At 43.2% G+C, this 20863-nt stretch overlaps 1 protein-coding gene across 1 annotated transcript; it reads right to left on the bottom strand.

Moving 5' to 3' along the window:
• Positions 1–623: 623 nt before the first annotated feature.
• On the bottom strand, positions 624–20666 carry cpne4a (copine IVa). Its single transcript, XM_062465250.1, has 16 exons — positions 20429–20666; positions 17367–17561; positions 14115–14294; positions 13275–13346; positions 12250–12324; positions 12043–12126; positions 11674–11763; positions 9193–9291; positions 6906–6992; positions 5690–5749; positions 5315–5448; positions 4847–4901; positions 4346–4397; positions 2281–2414; positions 1849–2085; positions 624–1428 (listed from the first exon to the last, which is right to left on the bottom strand). Exons 2-16 carry the CDS (start codon positions 17538–17540, stop codon positions 1297–1299), a joined length of 1665 nt encoding a protein of 554 aa, XP_062321234.1. The 5' UTR covers positions 17541–17561; positions 20429–20666; the 3' UTR covers positions 624–1296.
• Between the last annotated feature and the right edge of the window lie 197 nt (positions 20667–20863).

Here is a 20863-nt window from a genome sequence, read left to right as displayed (position 1 = left end):
TATTACTTCGATGATGGCATTCAAATACCAGCATAATCATATTTGTTTTAAGACATTTTATTGTTGTCTTATTGATTTTAAGACACTGAATGCTTTCACACCCCACTCTCCATTATACCTTATCATTTCACAGTGGGCCATGCTGATCTTGTGCTTAAGACTCAGTTAATTATTGCAAACACACAATTACTTAAATGTCATCTGATAGGCTTCAGGCTATCACAGAGCCGTGGACCTTTCCACTGCACACCCCTGACATCTCAAAATCCCTCACTCCCTCCATCCCTCTTTAACTCAATACTTCCTTAACTCAACGTATCGTGATGGGGGTTATTCTGGCAATAGGACGACATTCCTATCCCTACATATGGTCCCACATGGTTGAAGACATTCCACTTCTTTTTCGGCCAATGCCTCTCTCTGGTTTAGTAATTTCCATAGCTTTCCATGTGCATTCTAAAATTCTTGATTTCCAGTCAAAATCTTCACAGTCTTCTGCTTTGCTTTTCAGTTTAAAACAGCCTGCAATTGTATATATTAGTCAATACATTCTAACATTAATAGTTATTATTTTTGACCACAAGCTTGTTAATAACACACTGGCATCAACACAATACAATTCACAAAGATATTGATAAAGTGTTTATTATCATAAGTTGTTCATCCTTTTTCACGCACTACTTTATGGTTACAGAACTATTGCAAATCATGTGACCATAATTTTATATTCATTTTCCCAGAATACTCAAGTTGTGCTTTACGTTCTACTCACACATTTGAACATGCTTTAGAGTAGAGAATACCCTTCCATAACCGACACTGTAAACTTGATTCCTCACAAAGAAAACAACATAAAACGCGTTCCTGCATCGTTATGAGCATGCAAAACAACAGTCCATGCATCTGCTCCAACTTCAAAGCAGCCGCTGAGGCTATGGGTATTAAAGTAGGTTGCCACTTAACTTGCATTGATCCAAAATGCTTTACAATATACGAATCTTACGAAATTTTGCAAAATCTCAACAAACTGTTAGAAAAACGAACAAGGGCGGTTATCCATCCAGTACATTCCTTTATCCACATGCTTCATCTGTAGGGAAGCCAAGTTTGGTTGTAGTTGGTTATGCATTTCTGTGTGGGTGCTTTTTTGTCATTCATATAAATGTTTGAAATGTCAACAAATGCAAGCCTGTTAACATTTCAGCATGCACAACATAAAATATAATTTACCCCAAACAGTAACTGTCTTTTAAAGTTAGCTATGACGAGCGCTCTGGGTGCAGAAAATGGGAAAGATCAAGGGCCAAACGTTATGGAAGACTGGTAGTCACTGGGCACTTTGGGCTTGATGCCCTTGCTATTGTAGTAGTCAACCACTTGATTGGGCACTTCTGCAAGGACAGTCTTTGCCAGCGCTGAAGGGGAGGCCTGGAAGGGAGGGGCAGAGAAAGTCAGAAGAGTCACTTTTATGGATCAAATTTAGAAAAGTTTTGCATGAGAGACAATACAAACCAAAATGGAGCTACCATGTTAGCATGCATGCAACCATTTATCAATCATTTTCTACCAACCGTAACTTAATGATTCTTCTCAGGGGGGATGGCTAACTCTTACTGTATCACAATGGCACAATTAGAACAATTAGAAAGGTTTTGCTTATGTAGATCTTTGCATCAACCTAGTGACAAAAGAGAATTTCCTTTCATCTGTATGCAACAAAAGCACACAACCTAGCTTGGTCATTTGTCTGAAACGCCTGTTGACTCTGAACCACGACTATGAAGAAACAGCACCTCATTATCACACAAATCATTCGAGATTCGCGAGCCACAGATCACCAAGACTCACATGTTTGAAGTTACGGAAGGGGACGAACTGGACGATGTCTCGTAGAACGGGCTCCCCTTTAGGCGAGCGCAGGATCCCGTCATCCCCGTCCAGCATCTGCATGTCGCTGAAGTCAGCGTTGCCCACGCCAACGATGATGACGGACATGGGCAGGTGGGAGGCTTGGACGATGGCTTTCCTCGTGTCCGCCATGTCCGTGATCACGCCGTCCGTCAAGATGAGCAGAATGAAGTACTGCTACAGAGATGGAGTAAGGGGAAGGGGTTCATCAGTTGTTTGCAATAAAAGGCTTGATTTTCAGGCTTCCTCAACAGAGCAGACAAGTAGACTAGTGAATAGAAAATATCAAATTCGACGATTTCACTTACAGAAGTACAATGTACAGTATTTATCTGAAACATGTTAACCATAAATACATCCACGACAGCTCACCATTGCCTCCTTGGTGTGCATTTCCTGTGAAGCAGAGCTGGCCACCTTCTGTATGATAGGGGCGATGTTGGTGGGTCCATAGAGTTGGATCTTAGGAAGGCAGTTCTGATAGGCATCGACCACACCCTGGATACCTACACATTCAGTATATAGACATGATGGTTAAACCAGAAACAACCACACACTTACACACAGGAACACACATGCACATTCTTTACACTGTGCAAATAATCCAGTCATTTTCCATACTGACCTCTAGTTCCTCAGACATTAACACATCACTGTACAGGATCTGCGATATTAGACAACCTACAGCCTTAACGCGTGGCTTGGCGAAATTCATTCAAAAAGCATTCTTTGATGATCAAATATCAACAGAACGTTATGAAATTCAATGAAAATGCTGCAAGGCATGAAATGCAATAATGTAATGCATTGGTAAAACTGCATCCAGGCTATAAAATGTTGTAATAACGAGGTAAGGTTGCCCGAATGTTCTTTTGGGTTGATACCCGTTCATGCTTCAGCGATGGCATACATGTGAAGCTGTTATAGTAAGTGGGCAGGCAGGATAGTGCACATCAGAGATGCCCCACTTTCACACCCTGTTCTCTCAGGAGTAAAGCAGATGTAATCAGACCTATCCTCTAGAGCCATTGCAGCAGCAGCAATGCTATTTACTCACTGACTGCGTTTTAGAGGTCACAGACAACTTGGACAATTTGACTTAATTAAACAGCCCATCCATGAGCTCATCATGTGGGTCAGAACACACACTAGCATGCACATGCAATTCATTATCTGTGGGTGGCTTTCCTTAAGAGGAGGAGAATTCTGAGACGTGTCAAAGGGATCGAAGAAGCAGTGTTGTGACAAGTCACTGCTGCTTGGAGGGCAAGGCACAAAGTCTCAATTCTTGTAACAATGTACCTACTGGGCGAATAGAGTCAGTATTTCTGACCGTGGGTCCTCACTTAGGATGTGATTATATAGGATGTATCTCTCTGACCTACCTAACAGCCAGTGTCCTGGCTCTGGAAAAGTTGCTCTCTGGGGCCTTGAATGAGGGATTCCATCCCATCTATTACTTGACACGGGAACCCTTGATCAGTCCCTGGCAGGTACAGACTTGTCCAGGCGGCTACTGGTTGGTGCCCCGTGTGAGGGAAATTGGGGCAGGGGACCAGTCAAACCAAAATAACTGTCCAAAAAAATCAAGTGACACCAATACACACCCAACAGTGGGGTGTGAGTTGATAAGCTGATCAGACTATTCATAGCCAGAGTGTGAAAACATTTTACTGTGAATAAAAGTGGGCTGTGTAAATGAGACCAAGTCAGATTCTTTCTCTACTGAAGTCTCTTTGGGGGGGATGAAGTGACATCACTAGCATGTGACTGACTGACACGTTGGAGTGTAAACCAGGAATGCAAGTAGCCTACATTGTATCTAAGAAGACTACTTGAGCATGTGTAATACATACAGACCTACGCTCATTCGGTGTTTCAATTCTAAAAAGGGTGCACAAAATCTCCCCGACGGGTAGGACTAAATGTACTAGGGAATTTGAAAAGTAAACGTAGTGAGCCATGCCATCCTCAGCAGTAACCCCACTAACCCCTAAGGTTGATTTGACTGTATGACACATCAGCCTCACTCCCCGCACGCATCTCCCAGTGGAACACAATGCATTTTACAGCAGCATTAAACATTCATGTCTGGGAGGCCCGTCCCTTACAGAGTTATTATTCTGGCCTCACACCTATTGATTCCTTGTAGTTGGCAATGACAGAAGCCTCAAAAGAGTTAGTGAATTCTATGGGTCACTTTCTGTGCGGTTTTCAACCAGTTCCAACCAAAGCGTCATCTGAAACTAGTAGTCGGACATTTAGATTTAGATTGTTGTTAGTTCAATAGATTGTCTGACCTTAAGACACTTGGATATGTCATCCTAAAAAGCTGTATACAGTTACACTTCACGTGTGCATGTGCAAACTTAGTTTGAATTCATTAAAACCAGAGAGGTTTTTCCAATTCACTCAATAACTAGGACAGTTTACACACCTGCACATTCTGGGTTCTCCTCATTAAAATTCACGGCAAAGTCATGGGACACCTGGGGGAAGAGGACAAATATAACAGTTTAGTGACTCAGAGTGGCAGAGCTAGGGGGCCTGGGGGTTACGGGGGTGTGGGGGTGTGTGGGTGTGTGTGGGGGTGGGGGTGTGTGGGGGTGTGGGGGGGTGTGTGGGTGTGTGGGTGTGGGGGTGTGTGGGTGTGGGGGTGTGGGGGGGTGTGTGGGTGTGGGGGTGTGTGGGGGTGGGGGTGTGGGGGGGTGGGGGTGTGGGGGTGTGTGGGGGTGGGGGTGTGGGGGTGTGTGGGGGTGGGGGTGTGGGGGTGTGGGGGTGTGTGGGTGTGGGGGGGGTGGGTGTGTGTGGGGGGGGTGTAATCAGCGTCTACCCAGGAGAAAGAGCGCCTGGCCTGGCCTCCACACACCAGGGGAGTCATTAATAAAGCCCCACGAGGCTGAGCCCAACTGTGAAAGGCTGGAGCTGCTGAAATTACCTTAAAGTCAGGCGGGATCCGTGCACCAAAGCCAAATGCAGGGAACATTTTGTCACTGAATTGAGAGGACAAAAAAGCGAATTAACATGGCAGGCAGGGATTAACATGGCAGGCAGCCGCAGATACTAAAACTGGTTCTACACAACTGTACACACCCATACATATCCATACACACCTGTCCACACCCAAATGTATCCTTACACAACTGTACACACCCATATATATCCATACACAACTGTCCACACCCAAATGTATCCTTACACAACTGTACACAGCCAGGTCTCTTGATTTCTCATCTGCTTTTCTGACTTATTTACATTTTCACAGTGGGAGAGAGAACATGGCAAAGGACTTCCCTGTGCAGTCATCTGTTGATGTGTTTGCTTGTTTATGATTGTCTGCTTTTCAACCTTAAAGAGCAACTGTTGGATTGGAACTGTTACATTACTGGTGGAGGCCAGATCTCACCTGTCGTAATCCTGGCAGATCTCTCCCACGGTGACCAGGGCTTTGAGGTACTCGTTAGGCTGGTAGGGGTGGATGTAGTGGAGAGAGCAGCTGTTGCGAGGATCACCATTAGAGGCAGTGAAATCAATAGCTACCTGGGAAGACAAGTGGCAATCAAAGAAGAGCTTCATGCCAATTATCTAGAACAGCATCCTTTATCTGACACTTACGCAATACGGCGCTTCACACTCATGTTAGCTCCTTTCTGCGGTTTAACGCTCTCACTCTATGGACGCTACTAATGGTCTCATTCAATTCTTTGACTGACTGACTTAGATTGCATGGGTATGTTTTGAGGCTTGAAATCATTCAGATGTTTGTTTGAGCGGAACTCACTGTAAACTGGATCTGACAGCCACCCATAATGTAGTCGAGGAAAGAGTGCATCTTTATAATCTGTGGACCAGGGAAAAAAGCTCTTGACAGAAGCTGAGCAATGGCAAACTGTAAGAACATTGAGCCAATCACTGTGGTGGTGGAGTGATGGACACACTTACTGGCCACTTTGGAGCCCCTCACCCTCCATCTCAGCCTTTTAAATACCAGCTGACTGAGCATGGAGCTATTAGTGCCCAGGACGCCAGCTGGCCATTCACATTCCATATTAACCTCTGTGGTTTCATTAAAGAAATGTTGTTCTGTAAAACCACTTACACTGAAGAGTCTATGTAGGGAATGTTTGTTGATATCAGTAACATGTAGGGAATATATGATCAAAGGAATGGTAATTGTAATAAAATTACCATGTGTCATAATTAATTTCTATCATGTCAAAATAAAATGACGGCATTGACATTGAGTTTATTATATAACATACCAACTTGGTGGTGAGGGGTACTAAAATATAAAACAAGCTCCGGAACCAATTCAAATCAACAGAAATGTCATAAGTACAACAGCCAGATTGCAGCCCAGAATAAAGTGTTTGCGTCATGAAATTATATTTGGTTTTCAATGTTTTCTGTCATCACATTTACACCCTAGCACCTTTAGCTGCAGATCAGAGGGGTTATATGTGAGGACCATCTGTGACTTCCTCTTAAAGAGGAAATGTCATGTTAGTCAGACCCAATCTGATCACACCCAACTTTCTCCTGTCACATTATGATGAAAAAGATTACTGATCAGTCAGCCAGACACCCAGACATCAGGAGAGGAGGAGAGGAGTGGAAAAGGAGAGGATGGAGGGGGGGGGGTGTAAGAATGAAAAGAAGAGGAGGAGGGGAGGAAAGAAGGATAGAAGGGGAAAAGGAAGAAGGGAGGAAAGGAGGGGAGGAGGAGGGGAGGAGAGAGGGAGAAGTAGAAGAGGCAAGGAGAGGAGGAGGGAAGGATAGAAGGGGAAAAGGAGGAAGGGAGGAAAGGAGGGGAGGAGGAGGGAAGGAGAGAGGGAGAAGTAGAAGAGGGAAGGAGGGGAGGAGGGAAGGAGAGGGGAGGAGAAAGGAGAGGACAGAAGGACAAAGGCCATGAATGAGGCTAGAAAGAGAAATGAGAGGAGGGAATACAGACAAAGAAATATTAAAGGCGTGAGAGAAGATAATATGTTATGAATCACCTTGCACTGATTTAGAATGACAATTCCAGAGTTCTTGTAGTTCTTTTTCTTTATCTTATATTTGGGGTTTATACACTCCCACTGGACCTGGGGGAAGAAACAACATGTACATACATGATTGTGTGTAAACCTAAATTGTTTCTTAGCATTCTAATCAGGATGAGCTATTTTGGCTCTGGGGAGAGCTATATCTGTGTTGTGTATTGTTCTGAAATGAGATAATTATATGATTCACACCGTGGAGCAAACCTACCATGTTAGCAGGGAATAACAATAAACAGACCTAAACATGACACCATTCACCCCAATAACAGTAAATTGTTGCTTGCTAAAGAAGGATTATTCAAGGAGATACAGTATCCGTTTGTGATTATGCAGATTAACCAGTTCTTTCAAGAGACAACAACTTTTACAGTAGTTCTACTTTTCAGTTCTACTTTTCAGTACTCTAAGAGAATCAGGAGAAGCCTTTCGATGCTTTCGAAATGTTCTCACCTGGTTGTGAACAACATGACCATTGAAATGCCTACTTGCTTCAAGACAGGTTGCTACTCTGAGGCAACCATTTCTGCTTCCAGAAGGAGTCATCCCTGCCTTGTGCATTAAGTACATGCTGTAGGCTGGCCCCCACCTCTTCATCCACCTCTAGTGGCATAGTTTTGGTTGTTTGTCCAATATAAAAACCCCTACATTGCTGTGGAATTACATGCCTATCAAACAGACAACAGACGGACCTATACGTTTGGTCAAAACACAAAAGGATACGACAAGCTTACAGCCCATAATTCCATGAGAGAAACAATTAGTGGGCCAAAGCACTGCAGGGTTCCTTTAGACACTGAAGCATGTCACGGCATAATGTAACTATGTAATTACCCACAATGCCTCCGCCCAGAGCGGTGAGTCTGAGTGGTAATGAAGACATCTCTGCCAGGGCATAGAGGTTGGAGAAGACCCGTTCATACAACATTGACAAAGTAGTTTGTCATTCTAGAGACCACATTGTCGCCAACAAAAACATCCTCTGCAATCTTCTGTTCCCAGGAAGTCTGTTCCTAAAAGCTGCCGTTATCAAACAATAACAGGGGGATGTTAGGTGACATTCCTGTGTTTCTTAACCCAAAATGGATTTTGTTGAACTTTCAGTTAGGTTGGACTGCTCAGACAATCTTCATGATTGAAGATGATGACGTTAATTGGTGATAAATGCTGACCTCTACAAAAGTTATCATGACGTGACTTGGAGATTACTGGTATGACTAATGGCACTGAGGATATGATGAAGAAATATTCGTCATCCAGTCCTCATTGCCATTAGTTACACGAGCAATAACACCGACCTTTAAAACTGAATTTTCATCTCAAGGCACCATTAGTCATCATAAAGGAACATCGCAGAAATTCAGCAGGGGTGCTTTCAGTGACCAGCTCCCCCACACCTCCTGTCAGTATTGACTTGGCTTAATAGAACACATAAAATACAGTCGTCAAGCACCAGTTGGATTTTCCAGAACCCTAAAGGTAAGGACTCCAGACACTGGACTCAAGCAGAACATTACTCTTCCAACCGGCCCACTTCTTGTCAAAGAAAGTGCTCTAAAACCTGTATGACATTGTCATGGGTGGGTGGAGGGACAAAATAAGAGCATGATAATACATCTAGTATCCTGCTGTGAGAGATCATTGCTATTTTCTCAGAATTGCAGGTGTTCTGTCCCACTGATCCGCCTAGCAATTGATATGGAAACAGGAATCTTGAGCCAACATGCCTCAGCATCAATGTGTCCTAGTCAGCTGTCAGCAGCACAGTGCACACGGCTCACACAAAGATAAACATTCCCTGCACCTGGACCATATATAGGAATACAGTATCATATTCCTACATAACTATATGTCATTATTATATTTTATAGTAGAACCACCCAACACTGACTTCTTTGTGTTGGACACCTTGGCAACACTGGACCCTGACTGGATTTTGCTGGGGGAAGGTGGAGCCTTCCATAAATACACCCATCAAAACAAACTGGGGTCAGTGACTCGCATAGTTCTGCTGCCTCTCTAACCTGCTCTCTCTGTTGAGGACAGTCCAGGCTCAGGCTTTCAAGGAAGCAAAACCCTGCCTGGGGGGGCTGCTGTTCATTTAGGAAGCAATGAGGATCAAAAACGATTTATATGTATTTATATTTACATTTATTCATTGTTTTTATATTGTATTTATACATAGATTTGTTTGTGAGTCCATGTGTATTACAACCATACGACACACACAAAGGTAGCACTATACCTGTCTTCCATCCATCGCCCCTCTCATCTCTTTAAACGTGGCCTCAAATTCACCTATGAAGTCGTGCTTCCCATTGGAGTCCCAGTCCCACACCGTGCACTGGCAGAGAAGGGGAAGAGACAAGGAGAAGACACATTGAGAGATGAAAGACAGACTGAAGTGAAAAAACAACAACAAACAAAACATTTTATTACTGTTACATTTAGTGCTCTGTGACAGTGGACAATGAGCTTTGATGTTTTGGTGTCTGGGTTGGAGACAGACACACTTTAGCTTTGAAGGGGGGAAACTAGCTCTGGTTAGAATGCACTTAGCAGTCCTACTGGAAACATTGTGTACTATGGGTTGTTTCCACTGGGACCAGTAGGATGTGGGTAGTACATTTGCACTAACCAGTCAGATACACAGACATTTTTTAACAGATTCCCCTAGTGATGCAGTTCTATGAATAAAACAGCGAGGGACATTACTGAAGTGATCAACATTTGATGTCCCTCATGAATTATTGATTTGAAGATGTGAGGCGAGGCTCTCTGACGTCATAAGGAGCAGATGAGTCGGTTCTCTCTGTCTGTGTGTGTGTCCTGTTTCAAAGAGATAAAGGACCGTTGACCCTTTCTTGATCTGTTGCTGTGATGTAGATCTATCACTGCAATGTGATGAACAATTCTCTCCTGTCGTATTACATCAAGGGTTGACCGATGTATTACAGCATAGCTGTTCACAGATGAACAATCTCCACCACTTTTACCCTCACCCTAACCGACTTCACTTACACCCTAAACCCTATCAACCGTCACCCCAACCCTAACCAACTTCACATTAGCCCTAACCAACAACAATGATTCACAAGAAAAACATTTGACAAGAAGAAGGGTGACTTCTCAGACACAGGAACTTCATACAGGCTCGTAAACTCAGAGAGAGCAGAGGGAGGAGTGAGAGAGAGAGATAGAATGAGAGAGGTGCCTGCAATACATCTCCTCAAGTGGCACATCCTCAATAACCGCAGGCGGATCTTTCTTTTCTCATTACACTTCTTAGTTGTTTCCCTTTCAGTGAAACAATGAAAGATTGCCCCTACACAAAGGGTCTGTGTCTGATCAGTCCATGTCTGGATGTTCAATTAACTGTGTTTTATAGTGTTCTATAATGAGATGAGAATAAAATGCTGGATGGCTATTTGAAATATGCCATGACCGAAATTATTCTCTTCGATTATTTCGAACTGAGCAAGTGCGATATAATATTTATGAGACACAAACTGTCCAACGCATACACACACATATTGTTCTACACACACACACACACACGCACGTACACAAACATGCACACCCAACCTGTCACCCAAACTGTCAGCCACACAAAGTCTTGGACAAGTGGACGACCCAGAGTCAACATCTGACAGGATTAAGAGGATCTTAGAGAATTCTGACACAAGCTCGTCAAGCCACCAAGACTTCCAAGTTCCTCGTCGCCCCTCCCAGTTTTAAGGAGCACATAAATAATGCATCACTGAGAATGGGAATCTTGCTCCTTTCTGTGTCTGTCTCTCATTCCACAGTGCTGTCACATATGGCCACAGTCTCTGCACTCTCTCTGGGGCTGGGCAGTATAAATTGCTAAATAAGAAGACTTTTTCTGCACATTTAGAATTTTTCTCTTGTTAAGGTCAAATGGAGTCAAGTGAGTAGCTGTCCAATTAAGGACTAGTTGGTATATTAAGACGGTTAGTGTGTATGTCTGCGTGTGTGTGTGTTTCCCGATATCCTCCCTGTCATTAAGTATATACCACACGCAGAGCTGGGGGGAAATGGAATACTGCTCCTGCTTTCATAACAGAAATGCCACTGAAATTACGAAACCTGAAAACCTAAAAACAAATCTAATTCTTGTGAGGAAATGTCTCAACCTGTCAGCCTCACGAACGGGGGGAGAGGAAGAAATATCATGTTTCTTTTCTAAATATTTACACACTGTCATTTTAACTTGTCAGAGGAAAAGCCAATGAATTACAGAATCCAATGATGTGTCTCCTTAGGGAGCAAAACCGCTAAAAGGAAAGAGGTTGAAGAAATGTACAGTTCAAGAGTTTAGTTGGATGGATAGTGAGAAAGGACGGAAGCAAAGGGAAGGGAAGCAGGAAGTGAGAAATTGGGATGGCTCTTCAGTCCATTTAGCGTGAATGCCAGAAGTCGCCTTAAATACACAATGTACATGTTTAATGAGTTCTAATCTGTTTACCGTCAAGCCTTTTCAACTTAGCAGATAAATGATTCAAATATGTCTCTCTCTCTCTCTCGCCTTTCTTTCTCTCACACTCTCACACACACTCTCCTAAACAAACGTCACTTTAACTGTCTTTCATTCTACAGCTAAATATAACCAGTGGAATCCAATATGTCAAATGAAGACCTCTGACTAAATCGAGAATCAATCCATTGTCTAAATACAGCTGTTTGTGGAGACAGGAACTCTTACCTTGAGTTTTCGGTCATGGTCTCCACTACAGAGAGAGTTGAGAGACACTTTGAAGGTTATCCACATAGGGTTGAGGTTGTTCATAACAGTCTGTGAGCAGAGCAAAAAAGAGAGAAACAGTAAACCACTAGATGAGTAGGTGAGTCTCAGTTAGGGTGACTTGTTGTTGAATTTAAATCAACATACATGTACGGTTGAGACACGGTTCATGCAACAAAACGTATCTACAGGATTAAGAAAGCATGGCTATATTGATCTCAGGCTTAGTCAGTTCATATAGTTCATGCAAAATCTTGCGTCAACATTCCCACTATATAAGGTTAGCCTCTATATCAGCTGAGGTTAAGTACTACTGCAGTTTTGTTTTACCTCTGTTCTGTGTACAAGTTGTGTTGTGGAATCATCATTTATCCTGAAGATCTCTAGGAATGGGTCCGATTTACTGAAAAAGTCCTGAACAGTCAAAAGAAACATGTCAACATGAGTAGAGTAGAAAAAAATCCCCAAAAGACATATTGTGCCAAGACAGTTATGATGACCCATTTGATACAGCACATCTACAGTGCTGGGACTTGCCTTGTCGTCCAATTTCCTGGCACTGAAAGACAGCTCAATATAGTCATCATTCCCCGTCAACTCCTCAGCAGTGATCTGTGACAACACACATGATGAAGCACACACTCCAGTGATGAAGCACACACTCCAGTGATGAAACACACACAAAAACAGTGCAAAAACGCACCCTGTGATAAATGTTTTCCGGCCGATGAGTGCGGGATGTGTCATGTTGTCTATGCTTTCTGTTTGACTGTTCTGTCATTTCTTTGTCATCTGAGTAAAATGATAACTGTGTATGGGTGTTCATCTATTAAAAACAACTAAATTTTACGTGGGGAATTATGGTTTGTGTGAAGCCTCAAAAGAAAGGGTATTTGAAAACGACCACCAAAACCTTCTCTGCGCCCTAACAAAGATTTTCCAGCACAAAGCATATCGAATAAAACAGGTTCCAATTTGTGTGACAAAAAGAAACAAGGCCTTCAAAAACAGATGGGACATAATACTTAGGATTAAAATAGTTTATCACAGACAGACAAAAACAGACACAAACTGAATCATTGAACAGGTCTACACATGTCTGCAGGGATCACTTGAATACTAGAAGATGTTAGTAAATGGCAAAAGCTGCCATGCAAATAATAGATGAGCTCACGTTAGGTTTAGGGATCATGCTTGATGTTTTCTCAGTAAGCCATTACAATGTTGTTGAGGCTATGTGTGCCCAAACCAGAGTATGTTCTCAAGTAATTACACACTATCTAAAGACTCCAGCGTAAGGACTAAAATAAAGGTAAACAAGCCCTTAATTTCACAGTGCATAATTGTACTACTTTACAGGAAAAGTAGAGTGGGGATGGCTGAGACGTAGCGAGAAGGGGAGAGGGAAGAGTTTATTCCAAAAGGCGACGGGAAGCACAGCGGAGCATGTCAGTGTTTGTGTGTGTGTGACAGCGAGAGAGGGAGAGAAATAGAGAGAGAGAGAGAGAGAGAGAGAGAGAGAGAGAAAGAGAGAGAGAAAAAAAGAAAGATAGGCACTTTACCAGTATGGAGGATTTGCCCACTGTGCTACCCTGTTTGAGCAAAGCTTTGGAGAGTTTTCTCTGGGACACAATCTGTTGGAGAGAGATAAGCCATGAGACACCTGTCCCTAGGTCTCCCCAGACTTTCTGCCACAGAGGGAAACCATGGGGAGACGAAACAAGGAAGAGGGAACAGCAGTGGAGGAGAGGATGAGACGAGGTTCCCCATTATAGTGACAGGATGTCAGGAATTCCTAGTGGACTTACTATGGAGGAAGATGTTCGTGAATACATCTTTACCATGAATGAACATAAACAAGTGGTTGTAGAAAGACCGGTGCCTGGATTTTAATTGTGTTCTTGTTGTCTTATTTCTTATGCTATTCACTTATAAGTGAATAGCATTAACCCTGCTGTGATTACAGGGAAATGGAGACCTCTCTAATTCTACATCCCCAACATCCATATCCGTAACATTCTCTATCAGCACTCCAGCCTGAGAAAATAAACAGTGCATTAACAATCACATCTTATCTGAAACAGACCTCCAGAACCAGCACTGGTTGGATTCATTCGCTGAGTGTGTACACAATATGGATGCTAGAGGTGCCAGAACAACATGGTTGCAGGGTCTGAATAGGTTGTACATTTACGGTAGTCATTTAGCAGACGCTCTTATCCAGAGCGACTTACAGTAAGTACAGGGACATTTCCCCAGGGCAAGTAGGGTGAAGTGCCTTGCCCAAGGAAACAACGTCATTTGACACAGCCGGGAATTGAACCGGCGACCTTCTGATTAATAGCCCGATTCCCTAACCGCTCAGCCATCTGACTCCCAGATGGCTGAGCCACAGAACCCACCTGGCCCAGCGTGCACTCCATGGCGCCCAGAAAGGTCTCTTCCTTCAGCCCGTTGTGGCTGCTGCTGATGTCATAGAGTTCGTAGCGTAGTCGCTGCACCTCCTCAAAGTAGAAGTCCAGAGTGAAGATCTTGGAGAAGGTGGGGCTGATGCTGCTCCGGATCACCTCCGTCCTGTCCACCTGGACGGACACATCCACAGCGGTTGGACACTTTTTCGATTTCTCAAATGTTATGGACTTGACAGTTCTGGCTGGCATGCAGCACCCTCTGAATCCAGTCTGCCTAGCAGGCAGATGGTAAACTATCGACTGTCCCCAGAAACAGATGGTAAACAAGATGATGCTCAGTGAGAAATGGTCCTTAATAGAATATCTATATGGTTAGTCGGTTCTCCGAAAGCCACAGATAAGAACTGTTTGGAAGTGTGTAAACATCAGTTGACATCAATATGGATTATGTGTTTCTATTGCATGTGTATAAAAGTTATGTTTAATACATGTTTCTTTGTGAGACTGAAGTCAAGATTTTGAATGTGAGGCTGTGATGTTAAAGTTACAGGAAAAATGCTGAAAGGAGTTGAGTTTGGGGTTTCACCAGTATTAGCAATTTGCAGATTGAAGAGACAGTTTAACAAACACCTCAACATACATTACGAGCAAAGTCTTTCTGAGGCATGAAGGTCAAAGGATGATGTTTATAGTGAATAGAGATAGAGATAACAAACACCTATTGGCTGTATGCTATTTTAGGCAGGCAGATACTACATAATTGAACTGTAACTGTCATCAGGACACAGTAGGTTACAATAGGAACATAATTATATGAATGGATAATGAGGCAGAATATATGAACAGATGATAAGGTCATAGCTGATTGTAATCAACATAAGCACATAGGAAATCCCATTCTTTCCACAAGTTCCAGCTACAGTATATGATTCATCCATGTTGTTCTCTTTCCTTCTCTCTCTCTACCCGCTTTCCCCACTCGTGTCAACACCCAAGTATTAACCTTTAGCTTTTTCAGATAAAGCTGTTAAAGAGTCTGCCTGGTCAAAGTGATCTGGCAGGATGAAAGCATCTGCCTCACACATCTCCTTGCTGAATGAGAGGGAGAACTCCTGTAGGAATCCCAGCATCCCTCTTCGACCAGCCAATTTTAATCTGACTGGGGAGGGAGGAGGATGAGAGAAATGCCTGGTTGCAGCATGTGAGGGATGGAGGTTGGGGGTCTGCCTAAAGATTAGAAGGCTTTCCAGAAGCTTCAATAGACATCCTTACAGTAGAAACAATGTAATAACCCCCCCCCCCCCTCTCTCTCTATCGCTCCCCATGCTCCTTCTCCCATAACAACCCTCTCTCCTCCCTCGTATCTCCAGCTCACAGCTACATACTGTAGACAACCCTGCCTGGCCTGCCGTACTTAACCCTCCACAGCCTCCTCACCAGGTCCTGATAAGAGTTAGCAGTCCTCACTACTTCCTGGGTGTCCTCATCTCAGCTTCTCTGTGGCTGGATAATCATATGCCTTTTGTCACATTTCACAGCCCACGTTAGGAGGCCGAGCACAGGGGAGGGGGTGCGGAGGTGGGGGGGGGGGGGGTTAAGGTCGCTATTCTAACACTAATCAGCACATGGACATAGGTGCGCGGGCAGACACTAACAATATACTAAAAATATGTTCAATAAACCATGGGCTTCTTTTTTCTGTGTATGTGAATGCATGTGTGTGGGTTTTTGAGCATACATTTTGCGAGTCAAGAGTCTATTTCCATTTGTGTTAAATTCATGATGGAAAGCAAATGTACACACTACTAAAGATGTCTCATAGTCCATAATTTCATAGGCCATAGCTAAAACTCCATATTCTCCATTTACAAAAATGATTTCTTCAGGAGAACTTGAGGTTTAGTTTATGTGGCGCAAACGTAATACGAGACATATTCCTATAATTCTATATTAACAGTAAAGTAGTTTCAATAGTTGAATTTGTGTCATAAGCTTGCTGGAGGTTTCAAAATGTTTATTTTGTTCTTTAAAGATGAGAAAAGCAGGAATTGGAAGACAGATATAAAAAAATTTGACAGTGTGCGTGTATGTGTGCGTGTGTGTGTGGGGAGGGGGGCAGGGGCTCTGTGGCAGAGTCATTACTTGAAATAACAGACGCTGCTGGCTTTTTCACTGGCTGACAGACAATCTGAAGAAAGGTGTGGAATCTATTTCACAGAGAGAAAGACTCCTATCTGAGAAAGGTTAACACACATACACACCCACACACACACTTTTTCAGATAGCGTGGTATGGGATTATCATATCAAAGTTGGAACCACTAGCCATGTTTGGTTTTCAGTGAAAGCCATGGTGCAGTACAGATTCTCTTTTCAAACTGTACTGAAGCATGAGATGACAAACACATGCATTTGATAAAAGGGTCAGGATTCAGCGGGGCTGGTGCCCAAAAGACTTCTCTACAGGCCTCAGTAAGGTTAGGAGCTGGTCAGCGTGGTTGTGATTCCCAAGCTTGGTGAAAACAAAGACCCTGTCCTGCACTACAAAATACAAAACTTTACACCATCAGGAACAGGGCATTGGTTAATGACGCCTTAGATGCTTGATATTCAACTGAACACACAGAAAATATGCATCAACGCCATCCTTAGCCGTGCACATCACCAGCTAAAACCACTGAACACAGCGGCCATTGGTGATCATTCACTGAAAGTTGGAGCTTTCGCTGTATTTTTCCTATCCAGTACACACTGCACCATTAACACATACATTCCCAAAACAGACCGTTAAGGTTCTTTGTTTCACAAATCAGAAGACTTTTTAAAACCTTGGAGAAGCATCACATCCAGATGGCAGACAGCTAGGGATGTCAGCAAAGCAAGGGCTTAGCATCTCTGATTGCTGTGCTCCGATCAGAACATCCCGGCTCCATAATTCAGATGCCTCGTCGGCAGCACTCCGCCCCATCAATTAAATAGGAGAGGTTGACCCACTGTGCTCTCCCTGTGACTAAACGCAGGCAGTCTCTCTGATGCTACAACCTTCTAGGACCTTCCAGTGTTCAGCTTCATTAAAATGTACGGAACACAGACACACAGCATTCAGACATAGAGCTTGTTTATATCTTGAGCTTGTTTATACCACAGACACACAGCATTCAGACATAGAGCTTGTTTATATCCAGGCACAGTGTGTGGAATGTGTCCCTGGTGGATAGTTTGGATACCAGTGACGGTCTCCTACCTCTAGCCACTGTCCATGGGACTGCATTTTGATGAGGACGCAAGGGTCCGGCTTGGAGAGGGCGTCACGGTCGGATATTCCCTTGCAGGCCACCCTGAGCTCCACCTTAGTCAGGCACTGGCTGCTGCCGAACAGACCAAGGGAGTTGGCTGCCGATTCATAGATGTCGCTCATGTTGTAAGTGTAACAGGGGCGCTGCGGAGAAAACACGCAACCCACACACTCATGCACAAACACACATGCACACACACACACACATACATATTCACACACAAAAACACACAGACAAACACAGTGTTAACAGTGATTAAGTGATAGGGATGAAATAACAGCTTCCTATTCATGACTTCATCTCACTCCTTCAGTTGTTCTGGTACACTCATTTCCCTTCATCCTGCATCCTCCAGCCTCCGCCACACTCCAAATGATCAAATCATGATTTAATCACCATAAAGTGGACAGGAAATGATCAGTATCTCCCTGCCCACCAATCACCTAATGAATCCTAACCCTCTAATCATCCAATCATGCAGCTTGAGCCCTTTCCACAGGAGCCTGGCATGGGCTCCACTGATGATAATTGTAGGTGGCTAATTTAATCAACAATATCAGAGGATCGTATTTTTCTGAAGCGATGGAATTCATCCAGTCTAACAATATGAAATATGGTCCCCATATATTCAGCTACTGCTCATGTGTCCATGCCCTTTAACTTCAACACATAAGCAGCAGATAGTTGATAGCAGTTGGCTAGTGTGTCTGCAAATGCGTTCAAAAATAAAGTACTATCCAATAATTAGATATTAATACTACTTCTCTCTTTGATCTCTTCCTTGTTCCAATCAGATTCAGACAGCCCCTTTCTGGGTAATTGGGTGTGCTTTGCCTTTGGCAAGGGCACAACCTTTGTTCTCTCACATATATATTATTATTATTATTTTTATTATTCTTTTTGCCCCCCTAAAACTCAGTCAATATTTGGTCTACATAGACAACCTAGGTGTCAAAAGTTTCGTCTTGGTAGCGATTGAGTTGCTTCTATTGGGATTTACGTTCCGTTGCATGGTTTAAGTGGAAATTAAGTTTTTGTGGCGAAAAGTGAAGCTAACGGTGGCTAACTTGCTAGCCACAGTCAATGACGCTACTTAGGTCACTAACGTCACGAAAACTCACGTGACTACCTCTAGCAGAACATTAGTTTAGACAGAACATGTTCGGCACTCCCCTTACTTAAATCAAATGTATTCGTTTTGATTCAACGATGAGGCTGCCTCTTGCAGGTGGAATAAGACATCTATTTTATTCTACACTTCACTCGTATTTTCAGTTGTAAATGAGCAGCACAAAAAAATGCTTTTAAATCTATGTAATCTTTATAAATAAGTATGCATTTTTATATAAAGTATACAGAAATATCAGTTGTAAAAATGTCATTCAAAAACGGACCCCTGTGCAACCGACGCAAGCAAGCACACCCTACAATTTCCCCAGAAATTGTACCCTCTCTAGTTTGTATTGAGATGGCGTCTCCAGGCAAGCACAAGATAGCAGTTCCAACTAACCCTATACACATACGTAAACAGTTCAGGGAGACAAAGAGACAGAGGAAAAGAGAACAATTGGTGCCTCAAAATGAATTAATAATATGATAAAACCTTCAAAGATTCTGACCTAAACAGCAACCTTGCCAGCACATTAGTTTAATGATGTCATGGACAGTAGTTCAGTGATGTCATGGGCAGTACAGTAGTTTAGGGATGTCATGGGCAGTACAGTAGTTTAGGGATGTCATGGGCAGTACAGTATTTTAGGGATATCATGGGCAGTAGGTTGCAGAGGAGATTTCTGGCCTCTGGGAAACCTGTCAACAAAACATGTGTTCCTTTACTGACATTTGGACCCCAGACACAAGCCTGTATGTGTCCTCATGACAGACCTGCCGGACAGCTGAGCCAGCACCATAACATATCTTTAATCAACTAAAATCACAAAATATTCATTGCATATTTGTGATCCATTTAGTTGTGTCACAACCACAGCAGTATCAAGGCTTTCGCAGTTGATCACACAGGTGCATCATTAAAGCACCAGCTTTTGAAGCCCCTTTAACAGCCCTTTCTTATGCCAACATAACCTGCATCTGACATTCCGTGGGACTACCATCTGCTTGGGGCACTTTGAAACCCAGTTGTATCTCATACTCTCGTAATTGCCCTTTCTCTAAATGGGAAGGAACCATCCATGTGAACTCAAGCCCAGAGTGCGAATTATACAGTGACAATCGGGGGGGGGGGTCAACTTCTTCTCCAGGGCGTAAAGTAATATTTACGATTACAGTTAAGAAAGATATATAAATGTATCGACTCACCCAACCTTTTTTCTACCTCTTTTGGGGGGGATCCAAGTCTTAATTAGGGGGGTCAAATCCGTCAACCCCCCCATAATTCAAACCCTGCTCAAGCAGGGTTGGGAGGGGGTTCAGGACTTCCAACACTCTGGGTACGACTAAGACGCAAGAGGTCTGGTGATGTCCGTCATGCAGGATGAGCCATGCTAAACACATGCAGCTGATTGGGAACAAGTGCGAACTAAAGTGTCAGTGAACAGATATGAAGCACTCAGTATTTGATATGGAAGAATGAGGTTCAAAGGCAAGCGTCAGAATTTATGAGAATCCTCAATAACTGGATGTGCAGCATTTAAACAATGTTTTGCTCTAGAAAGCTTGATTTACATATTCACCTTACATAATGATTGGGACCTGTTGAAAGGAGAACATGATTCATGCTGTGAAAAACTATATGTGGCTCCATTTACAGATAACCTCACATAATTTAGTTCTGGAAAATAAATCCCTTTTACGTGATCGTTCATCCTATGTGATGAAAAGAAAAAAGCTTTCGAAATTTTGTTGACCACTCATTTTCAATGAGAAAAAATATTTGATTTAAAATTTCACATTTAACATATCACTAGCCTATCATTATGCTACATTCCATCCCTTCATCCCTTCATCCCTCATGTGAAATCAATTCATAAAGAACATCGCATCAGCAACTCACCTTCAGAGATTTCAGAAAATCCAAGAGAGTAGTGGCAACAAAAAAAAATAACTTTTCTTGTTCAAAAGGTGCGATGTGTGCGCACTCGGCTGATGAGGACGACCGCACCACACAGATAACCTATCTCCATTCTCAATCCATAGTTCTGGTCAACATCAGTACCGGAGGAATGTTCTCCAGATGTGACTCCCTGTCGCTTCCCAGTCTCGCCCTTTTTAAGTTTATGGGAGACGTTGCAGGAGACTCCTGGAAATTCTTTCTTAGGGTCGTCCAAGGAGTTGGAGGTGGTTCTCCTGACTTTCACACACACCCTCCCCTCCTTCGAAAGGAAAAACTGAAAGCTGATTGCTTTGCGCTGGAAGCACACCTTGACGACAGTGTCATCTAGCGGTTACTTGGCATTCTGTCACAACAAGTGTTAATAACAGTCTACGT

This window comes from Osmerus eperlanus, chromosome 7, assembly GCF_963692335.1.
Source record: "Osmerus eperlanus chromosome 7, fOsmEpe2.1, whole genome shotgun sequence".
Classification (NCBI taxonomy): Eukaryota; Metazoa; Chordata; class Actinopteri; order Osmeriformes; family Osmeridae; genus Osmerus; species Osmerus eperlanus.
Note: the sequence above shows the minus strand (reverse complement) of the source record. Positions and strands in the feature narration are given on the sequence as shown.